The sequence below is a fragment of the Triticum urartu genome, unplaced genomic scaffold, assembly GCF_003073215.2.
Source record: "Triticum urartu cultivar G1812 unplaced genomic scaffold, Tu2.1 TuUngrouped_contig_4534, whole genome shotgun sequence".
In the NCBI taxonomy this organism is placed as follows: domain Eukaryota; kingdom Viridiplantae; phylum Streptophyta; class Magnoliopsida; order Poales; family Poaceae; genus Triticum; species Triticum urartu.
In genome coordinates, this window is record NW_024115129.1 from 15,151 (window position 1) to 26,734 (window position 11,584).

The window sequence follows — 11,584 nt, forward strand, 5'->3', positions numbered from 1 at the left end:
TCTGAAGCGACCGGAGTGGAGCGCCCTATAGTGTATTTTATGGGAGTAGCGAAAATGGCGCTCCGTCCGCTCCTGTATTTGACGGAGTTGGATGTTCCTGAACAGGGCCTTAAGCAAGAAGGCTAAATCCGCGGCAATCTACACTGCTTGGAACACGTGGAAGGAACGGAATCGACGAGTCTTTGATCACAAGGCCCTTCATGAATTTGCTGTTTTGCAGCTCATCAGGCAAGATATTCTTCAGCCCGCTCTCTCTAATTATTGGCTTTCTGATGTTGAAAACAATTCTGGACCCATTCATTTTCATTCTGGTGCGGGACACCTTTTTTTTTTGAGACAATGGTGCGGGACACCTAAACCCCAGCATTGTAATGCTTTATTTATTCCCTCTTAATATATAGGCATTGCAGTTCCTCAAATCAGAAAAAAATAATGTAGTTGACTTGACCATATTTTCACGGTAAACGATCAAAGGTGGCGCAATACGACTGCTACATTGAATCTCGAGAGAACTTTCTCCAATACTGCTGCTACATTTATTTATTCCTAGAATGTATACTCCTTCCGGTCTTTTTTAGTTCGCATATAAAATTTAACTGAAGTCAAGCCTCGTAAAGTTTGACCAACTTTATAGAAAAAAGTACCAACATTTACAATCTGAAATCAATATCAATAGATGTGTCATTGAATTAAAGTTTCATATTGTATAACTTTAGCATGACAGATGTTAATATTTTTTCATATAAATACGGTCAAACTTTGTGAAGTTTGACTTCAGAGAATTCTAATATGCAGAGTAAAAAAAACCTGAGAGAGTAACTAGTTGCACAGCTCACTGGTTACATAAGCTTTCGGCAATGTACTCCTAGTGTCATAAACTCATAATCTATGGGGAGTTGATATGCTAGCATGTGTCATTTTCCAGGAACACGCACCTGGCCTCCGTTGGATCCACATGCCATGTACATGCTCTTCCTCCCTCATGTCCTGTGCGTTGAGTTGAGGTGGGCAGCGACGTCTTCAGATTTTAGCTCGACACAGCAGCCTCTGCTTTTTGCGACGACTTGTGTGTGGCCTGTATATATCTGTGACCTGTTTGCAGAGTACAAGTGCTCTTTTAGGGGATTGGTTCAAAAGCAAATGGATTTATCGTTCCATCTGCTGTGTTTGTACTCCCTCTGTAAAGAAAAAACAAAATATAAAACCGTTTAGATCACTGCTAAACGCTCTTATATTTCCTTACAAAGAGAGTATTTTGGAGAATGATATCATTATGTTTTAAAAGCATGCGGTATTTACTAATATACTCCCTCCATTTGTGTTAACTTCGCATATTAGCTTTGTCTTGGGTCAAACTTCTAAACTTTGGCCAAATTTATAGGGAAAAACGTTAACATCCACAATGCCAAATCGATACCAATAAAATCATCATTCAATATATTTTCATACCATATATATATTTTGTGAAAGTTTAGATTGTAAGAAAACTTGATCTAAGTTTACAAAGTTAGGTCAAAGTTCATATGTGAAATAAATAAAAACGGAGGGAGTAGATGTGTAGAACAGGGTCACAGTATTTTCATACCATAGATATTTTTTGTGAAAGTTTAGATTGTAAGAAAACTTGATCTAAGTTTACCAAGTTTGACCTAGGTCAAAGTTCATATGTGAAATAAATAAAAACGGAGGGAGTACATGTGTAGAACAGGGTCACAATTTCCACAAAGGCAAGTTCTGAAACTCCTCATGATAACCAAGACAGGTTCTGAATATTAGGATTTAAAGAAACAGGAATGCATTTGCAGCAATTGGACTAACATTATAACATCACCTGATTTCTTCATTCTCGCAGACAAACAAAACATGGTTCAGATAGGCCCTCGACATATGTTCCACTGAACAAATATAAGGTACACAAACCCTCAACAATAAGAGGTACAATCCCTCTGGCATGACCTCACCTCTTTCTGGTACAAAGAACAAACAAAGCGCCTCTCCGGCGAACAAATGATAAATGGAAATAAATCCCACTTATGTTTTCCTTTCTCTAACTAATATGTTTCTGAAGCTGTTATATCTCACTAATTGATCCAAAATCCATCAGTTAACACTTCTGCGACATCGTTTGTAAGAATGTTTTGGGTTATCTAATGCCCTTCAGACCATTGTCAATTGAGTTAATTGAGTGTATCTTAAGACCTCTTGTTCGTCCAGGAGCACCACCTGTGAGAGAGGATAAGTCGACCGCCAGCCTGTTCAAAAATTCGAACATGCACGAGTAAGAAGCATATCATTAGTTAACACCAACGCAATACATAGAAGGGGCAAGGTGACTTACAAGCTTGCAGCTCCTTTTACTACTTCGCCAGTTTCAGATTGCAAAAAAACTTCTGACTCTGTTTTGGACAGGATAGAATAACATGCAGTTGCTTTCCCATCCTCGATGACTGAAGCACAGATTTAACATTAAAATTTGACGCAATGAAGCATTAATAATAATTGGAAATAGGAAGTTTCATGTAACTTACAACAACCATCTGAATCTTTGTGGTCATCATTCAGTGAAAGCAACTTCTGCAGGTTGCAATAATAATTTAATACAAAGAAAAGGGCGCGATGACAGTGCCTTGCATTCAAAAAACCAGGCAAGGAAAGCTTATGTAACCAGTGAGCTGTGTAACTACCTTCAAATTCTCATAGCATGATTCAAGGTTATCATTCACCAAAAGATGATCAAAAAGACCTGGTGAATTGGACTGGTCAAGCTCAGCACGAGCATTCCTTAGACGCTTTTGGATTTGTTCCTCTGTTTCTGTGCCCCTGTATAACCAATTGACCAGAGTGTCAATGAAGCATATCTTCACCTTATAATGTTGTAACTGAATTATCAAACAAAGAAAGCTTAAGGCTATCAAGGCATAAATACTATAATCTACAAATATACCGTGCCCGAAGGCGCTTCTCTAGTTCCTCGAATGACGGAGGGCATACAAAGATGAATTTTGCTTCAAGAGAAGAAGCCCTCACAGATCGTGCTCCTTGGACATCAATGTCGAGAATGCACCTCTTCAATGAAAAGCAATGGAAAGATGAATAACTCACCTTTCAGAAACTAGTATAGAAGTGGAAGTGATTTTACCTTCCCCTCGTCAGTAACAGACTCAACTGCTTCAATACTCGTCCCATAGAGATTTCCATGAACATGAGCAAATTCAAGGAATTCCCCCTCACTTATGTCTTGTTCCATCTTGCTTCTTCCAGCAAAATGGTAGTGGACACCATCTATTTCCTTCACCCTTGGAGACCTTGTAGTGTGGCTAACAGAGAACCCAAATTTCAATGGGTACTCTTTCATCAATTTTGCTATCAGCGTCCCTTTACCAACACCAGATGGCCCACTAATCACAACTGGTTTTTGGGCAACGCCAAGTACTCCCTTGCTCCAGGAAACAACTTCTGAACCCTTGATTTTCCGCTGTTTTTTAACAAAGGGGGTATCTATCTGAGATGTAAAGAAAAAGAGGGTGAGCTCAGACAGGTCAATTAGTAAAAATGAAAATTAATAATCATGAAATATTGTCACGCAAAAATATACAGTGTCTACTATACCCTGTGCTACACACACACACACCCACACACACACACACACACACACAGAAAGAGAGATCTACATTTACTGAACAATAGATGAGCTAAGACACGATACCAGTTACCATCATGCCACTAATACAGTTCTGGCTTGCCAGTAAGACGAAGTACATCATTACAAAACAAACAACACTGCATCGTGAGATAGCACAAACCAAAAAGACCACTTTTTCAGTTTGTAACTCTGAGTTTGTGTAGGCAACCAAAGAGTATCAAGTTTACTTGAAGCTCACCAGGCCCACCATTAAAAAGGTAACAAATCCTTCCTCTGTATTTTTGTAAAGTAAGAACACTAGACGGACCAAGAAGGATAGCTCTTTGTCAATCTAGGTAATGTTACCTCAAGGAACCAGATGGAATCATTCAAGGAAATGCCCTTCTCAACAACCAATATCTTCTCCTCATTTACAAGAATTGCTGAGTGCGACTTGGATGGAGGCTGTGCTCCAAGTACTGTCGGCATAATCCTGCCACAAAAGAAATAGTTGAATGACCATCCACTAAGAAACAAGAAAATTATAAAAATGGCAAGAACAAAAATGAGAAGTACTATACCAAGTCTGAGTTAGTTTGTCCAGAATTTTAATGCCAAAGGTTGACTTTGAGTCATCATCTGTTCTGCCAATTACATACTGCAAAAAAAAGTGTTGTTACAATCTAGCTTTATACTTTAGGGTGCTCCTTGGTATGATAAACATTGCAGCTACATGGGAAAAGATTATTTTACTGAAGATATGGGAAACAGTAGGTGTAAGTTGGTGCAGCCAGTGAGCCAGATAAGTACAGGAAGGTCATTCGGTACCATACATTATACCTACAGTAACTTTATAATTATTAATGAAACAAACAGCTCAGCTCTCCTTTTGATCTCAAAATAAAAAGGATGGCATATCTTGCTTGCTGTTCCAATTCTAGCGCAACACATTCTTGCAACATCTCTACCAAAACCAACATGATCTAGCCACAAAGATGCAAAACTGTTGCCAGCTTTCTAAGCTCAAATCTTGTTAATTTGCAAGCAACATAATAGAGGTGGTGACTTCAATAACTATGAACAAGAAATAGTGGCAGTCAAACATATCTAAAATCAAATTGAAAGCATATGTATATGAGTTGACTTATTCAAGGGACTCACTGTCTTATCGCCAACAACTATGGCATTCTGTTGGCAATCCTTGGACCCCAAGGTGATGCGGTCAACGCGAAACTCAGGAGCCTCTTCACCCTGTTTATCACATCAAACCAAAATTTGGACTCTGTTAGGCATGATACCTAATATAATCTCCGCCTAATCTTCCTTGACATGCTACCTAACTTACAACATCAAAAGAACAGAGAAAAAGGAGCGCACAAAAAGCTAGTGATGAACTCACCATAAAATAAGCCGTGATCGGGAGCAGATGCTACGAGCCTGGCGCGTCCTGTTCATAAAAGTGAGCATAGACAAATGATCAGGAAAAATATTTTAAACAGTAGATTGATTTACTCAGAGAATAAGACCCAGGTGGATGAATTCATCCCAACATCCACCGCCAAAAGAAGAAGCGAACCTTTCATTTGCTCTCACACATTTCAGGAATCGAGCTTTCCGCAACGAGGACGACAGGCTACGCGACCAAGCTACACTAATCACACGCGCCATTACCATTCCAAGGCTAGATCCAACAAAACGCAGCCATAGGGGGTGCCGTCTTCCTAAGAACGAGGCACCAACCACCGTCGCGACCATTCCAGGAACAATCAAGGAAACCCTAAATCGAGCCGTGCAGGACCGAAAACCAGATACGCCGGGCACAAACCTGGCTTCCCCGACGAGATCCCGCGATCCCGGCGCCGCCCCGAGCTGGAGGCCGAGAAACGAAGGAACGCGGTAATGAATGTCGCCGCGGCGGCGGCTGGTGCGACGGGGCGGTCAGCGCGGAGGAAGGAGGGGGTCGAGGCGGCGGCGGCGCGGGGATGGGAGGAGGGGGGAGGGAGGGGAGGGATCAAACGGGGGCAGGAGCCCTCTCGGGTTGGAATTGGAATTTGGCAGGGAAGAAGCGACGGCGAGGCTGCGGCGTTTTTATACAACTTTTTCTCCTCCCCTTTTCGCTTTTCATTTCTCCCCTCTCTCTCTCTCCTTTATATCGATGGAACTGCATTATTTTGGTCGGATTCCGTGGATCTGGTCTTGTGTCTTGACCCGAACCCCTAGGCCTAGAGCATCGCTTCTTTCCCTGGCTAGTATAGTTTGGACCTTTTCTACGCCAGCCTAACCCTTTTTTGCCCTTTCTTCGCACGTTAGACCGACCTGAGGTCGATTCAATAAGGGGCAAAGGGAAAAGTAAAGTCTGAGGTCCATCTCAAGCATTGGAGAACCGTGGCTAGAGTTTTTTTTTTTTGAGGGGAAACCGTGGCTAGAGTTTGACGAATGACGCTAGAGAAGCGCCGTTCTTTCCGCGCCGTTCTTTTTGCAGTGTCCTGTCCGCATATATTTCCTAATTATATATGTTTGGCACTGAGATGTTGATTATGTCATGGCCAAAAGATATATAGTGCTTGCTTGAATTGTTATCAAGTTTTGTCATATTCATATCTACTTCTATTTCTCCCTAGTATTGGTCAACCCATGTGTTTCGGAGTGCATACGTCCTTGCCGCCTTATCCTTATTGTCTTTTGAATCTTTGCATTATATTCAGCATGCGAAAACCCTATGCACAATAGTTATTGTGCTTATAAGTTGGATCTGTTCGAGGCCAATGCTCATGTGGATTTGGTGTTCTTGGAGCGAGCGATGTGAAAGTTGGGCTTTGCTCACAGGTGGGTAAGCTGGATAATGACTTGTGTTACCTTGGTGTGATACTTCCTGAAATTTAATGTAGTCTGCTTGGATTTGAACGAACCAGCATGTGGTGTGAGAGTCTGGCTTAATAGGAATCATAGGCTACTCATATCAATAAGGAATTTCTTCTTTTTTGGGAGCCCATTCGAAAAGAACTCTAAAATTAAGCTTGTTTGGCTTGGAGCGATTTAAGAATGGATGACCGACCGGGAAGTTGCTCTCAGGCACGCACGAGTGAGGACAAAATGCACAGAAAAGACATAGGCTTTTGTACTCATGGATTGCGAACTTGATCCCCCTTTATCGGTCATGTTCTTATTTGTGGCTCATGGTTTGTTTGCATTGTTAGTAACAATATCCCCCATGTTTGCATTGTTTGAGCTTCAGGTATTTTCCTTTTTTTAGTAACAATATCTTTCATGTACTTGGAATAAGGAGGCATTTCAATATCACTGATCAAAGGAACATGAAGGCAAAGAGGTCTAAGTAATTCAACAAATTGGTTAAATGTCTTCATCTTTAGATTTCAATGTCCTATTAGGAAAAGGCATAGGCTTTTGTATTCATGGTTCCATTTCTCTACCATGTTTCCTAGCAACATAATCTCTTTTATCATATCTTTTATTCCTTGGAGGTGGGTCATCAAGTTCTACTTCAGGTTCTACCTCTACCTCCTTTTCAGGTTCATTATTATCATTAGGTGTAGCATCATTATCATCATCGTTATTATCATTATCCTGACTAGGTTCATGCTCTTCACGCTCCTGAGTTTTAGCATCAGAAATAGAAACATTATTAGGGTTCTCAGTAGGTTTCTTTTCTATAAGGGGCAAAGGGAAAAGGAAAGTTTGAGGTCCATCTAAAGTATTGGAGAACCATTTTTATGGTGATATCATGTTGGTTTTGCATCATTTTTTAAACCAACGTGATATCGCCAGAAAGATGCAAAACGGTTGCTAGCTTTCTAATTACTCCAGTTTAACACGAGACGTCATTCTTTTTGCACCATCTTTTCTGTATAGTGTTCGCGTATATTTACTAATTAGACATGTCTCGCACTAAGATAATGATTATGTCATGGCCAAAAACTTGTTATCAAGTTTTGCCGCGTTCATATCAACTTCTGTTTTTCCCTAGTGTTGGGGATATAACCCCACGATCATTGGCGACTTAAAGAGCTGAGTTTCTGATGGGCCAAGATGGACAAGACGCCGTATAAGAAGGGCGGCCCACAAGATGGGTCGGCTTAGAACCCAAGGTCAAAAGGCAGCCCAAGAGTGTAACCCGCCATGTAATAATTTACCTTGTAAAGCAAGGCGACTTAGAGTAAGGTTCCGTCACGTATCGTAACCCGACCCGGACTCTTGTAAGCCGGTGGCCTCGATCGGTATATAAAGGCGAGTCCCCAACATAGAATAGATAGGTTACAATCAATCGAGATCTAGGTCAAGCGAATCCGCTCCCTTGTAATCGATATTCAAGCAATAAGCAACAAGAGCAGGAGTAGGCTTTTACCTCCACCGTGAGGGGCTGAATCTAGGTAAACTCGTGTCTCTCGTCTCGCTCAACCCCGACAAGCTAATCATCGTTGTGATGGCTTCACGCTTAAGTCCTTTCATTAGGACATCTGTCGTGACAAAACCACGACAGTTGGCGCCCACCGTGGGGCCAGCGCACAGTGATTTCGAGTTCTTGAAGGGCTATTTCCTAGGGATCGAGGGATACGCCGTTGGCAGGATGACCAAGAGTCACCGCGACAAGCTCTACATCGACGACGCTGGCTGGGGTCCCGAGGCCAACTCAATCGAATACGGGTGTCGGGTCCCCTTCGACGGAATTCACGTCTTCATCGGCAAGATCGGCGGGTCTGAACCTGAGTCGGAAACCTGCACCAACCTCGTCGAGTCGGCCCAGCGCGCGCGACCCGCTCGGATCCAAGCCGGCCAAAAGCGTGTCTTCGTTGGCTTCACGCAAGAGGTGGAACTTGCGGAAACCCTACTCAAGTGATTAGTCCTCCACCGGCGAGACGGAGTCAATCTATCAACTACAAGATGGCGGGCTCGGGGGCTGCTCCGATGCAACATGATTCCAGACCCATATGAGCTGCCATCTTTATGGATGGACGACGCCGGTTCTCAATTCTTCAAGGACTGCGACTGTGACATCTGATCCGGCCACCTCATACGTCTCCAACGTATGTATAATTTTTTATTATTCCATGTTAATATATTATCTGTTTTGGATGTTTTATATGCATTAATATGTTATTTTATATAATTTTTGGGACTAACCTATTAACCTAGAGCCAAGTGCCAGTTTCTGTTTTTTCCATGTTTTTAGCTTCGCGAAAAAGGAATACCAAACAGAGTCCAAACGGAATAAAACCTTCGCGATGATTTTTCGTGGACCAGAAGACACCCAAGAGACTTGGAGATCAAGTCAGAAGAGCCACGAGGCGGCCACAAGGGTGGAGGGCGCGCCCAGGGGGTAGGGCGCCCCCTACCTTGTAGGCCCCTCATGACTCCACTGACCTAGCTCTTCCTCCTATATATTCCTGAACCTCCAGAAGCATCCACAAAAACACTTTTCCACCGCCTCAGCCTTCTATTCCCATGAGATCCCATCTTGGGGCCTTTTCCGGCATCCTGCCGGAGGGGGATTCGATCACGGAGGGCATCTACATCAACTCTATTGCCCTTCTGATGAAGCGTGAGTAGTTTACCTCAGACCTACGGGTCCATAGCTAGTAGCTAGATGGCTTCTTCTCACTCTTTGATTCTCAAGATCATGTTCTCCTCGATGTTCTTGGAGATCTATCTGATGTAATCTTCTTTTGCGGTGTGCTTGTCGAGATCCGTTGAATTGTGGATTTATGATCAGATTATCTATGAATATTATTTGAATCTTCTTTGAATTCTTATATGCATGATTTGATATCTTTGCAATTCTATTCGAACTATCGGTTTGGTTTGGCCAACTAGATTGGTTTTCCTTGCAATGGGAGAAGTGCTTAGCTTTGGGTTCAATCTTGCTGTGTCCTCACCCAGTGACAGTAGGGGTAGCGAGGCACGTATTGTATTGTTGCCATCGAGGATAAAAAGATGGGGTTTACATCATATATATTGCTTGAGTTTATTACTCTACATCATGTCATCTTACTTAAAGTGTTACTCTGTTCTTCATGAACTCAATACTCTAGATGCAGGCAGGAGTCGGTCGATGTATGGAGTAATAGTAGTAGATGCAGGCAGGAGTCGGTCTACTTGACACGGACGTGATGCCTATATTACATAATTATTGCCTTGGATATCGTCATAACTTTGCGCTTTTCTATTAATTGTTCGACAGTAATTTGTTCACCCATCATATTATTTGCCTTCAAGAGAGAAGCCTCTAGTGAAACATATGGCCCCTGGGTCTATTTTCCATCATATTAGTTTCTGATCTACTATTTTGCAATCTTTACTTTCAAATCTATACAACAAAAAAACCAAAAATATTTTATCTTTTGTTTAGTTTTATTTATCTATCTCTATCAGATCTTACCTTTGCAAGTGACCTTGAAGGGATTGACGACCCCTTTATCGCATTGGGTGCAAGTGTTTGATTGTTTGTGCAGGTATTGGTGATTTGTGCGTTCTTCTCCTACTAGATTGATACCTTGGTTCTCAAACTGAGGGAAATACTTATCTCTACTTTGCTGCATCACCCTTTCCTCTTCAAGGGAAAAACCAACGCAATCTCAAGAAGTAGCTAGAAGAATTTATGGCGTCGTTGCTGAAGGAAATATGCCCTGGAGGCAATAATAAAGTTGTTATTTATATTTCCTTATATCATGATAAATGTTTATTATTCATGCTAGAATTGTATTAACCGGAAACTTAGTACATGCGTGAATACATAGACAAACAGAGTGTCCCTAGTGTGTCTCTACTTGACTAGCTCGTTAATCAAAGATGGTTAAGTTTCCTAGCCATAGACATGTGTTGTCATTTGATGAACGGGATCACATCATTAGAGAATGATGTGATGGACAAGACCCATCCGTTAGCTTAGCATAATGATCGTTTAGTTTTTCTGCTATTGCTTTCTTCATGACTTATACATGTTCCTATGACTATGAGATTATGCAACTCCCGAATACCGGAGGAACACCTTGTGTGCTATCAAACATCACAACATAACTGGGTGATTATAAAGATGCTCCACACATGTCTTTGATGGTGTTTGTTGAGTTGGCATAGATCGAGATTAGGATTTGTCACTCCGTGTATCGGAGAGGTATCTTCGAGCACTCTCGGTAATGCACATCACTACGAGCCTTGCAAGCAATGTGACTAATGAGTTAGTCATGGGATGATGCATTATGGAACGAGTAAAGAGACTTGCCGGTAACGAGACTGAACTAGGTATGATGATACCGACGATCGAATCTCGGGCAAGTAACATACCGATGACAAAGGGAACAACGTATGTTGTTGTGCGGTTTGACTGATAAAGATCTTCGTATAATGTAGGAACCAATATGAGCATCCAGGTTCCGCTATTGGTTATTGACCAGAGACATGTCTCGTTCATGTCTACATAGTTCTCGAACCCGTAGGGTTCGCACGCTTAACGTTCGATGATGATATGTATTATGAGTTATGTGATTTGATGTAGCGAAGGTTGCTCGGAGTCACGAATGAGATCACGGACATGACGAGGAGTCTCAAAATGGTCGAGACATAAAGATTCATATATTAGAAGGTTACATTCGGAAACCGGAATGGTTCCGGTCGTTTCGGATAAGTCCTACTAGGTTTGGAGTCCTAGTAGGACTCCCCCCCCCCATGGCGCGCCTCCTCCTTGGCCGGCCTCCTCCTCCCCCTCCTTTATATACGTGGGGAGGGGGCACCCAAAGACACAACAGACAATCTTTTAGCCATGTGCGGTGCCCCCCTCCACAGTTTTCCACTTCGGTCATATTGTTGTAGTGCTTAGGCGAAGCCCTGCGTCGGTAACTTCATCATCACCATCACCACGCCGTCGTGTTGACGGAACTCACCATCGGCCTTGATGTCTACTACACAACCTTCTTCTTGTAGACGTTGTTGGGCCTCCAAGTGCAGAGG

At 42.3% G+C, this 11,584-nt stretch overlaps 1 protein-coding gene across 1 annotated transcript; it reads right to left on the reverse strand.

Annotated features, from left to right (window-relative positions):
• Positions 1-1,814: 1,814 nt before the first annotated feature.
• On the reverse strand, positions 1,815-4,873 carry LOC125527966 (guanylate kinase 1-like; the record flags this gene model as incomplete). Its single annotated transcript, XM_048692481.1, is given in 9 exon segments — positions 1,815-2,252; positions 2,339-2,447; positions 2,529-2,574; positions 2,685-2,820; positions 2,945-3,066; positions 3,140-3,502; positions 3,989-4,115; positions 4,204-4,280; positions 4,784-4,873. Coding segments are annotated over 9 exon segments (1,179 nt in total), but the record flags the coding sequence as incomplete, so codon positions are not given.
• Between the last annotated feature and the right edge of the window lie 6,711 nt (positions 4,874-11,584).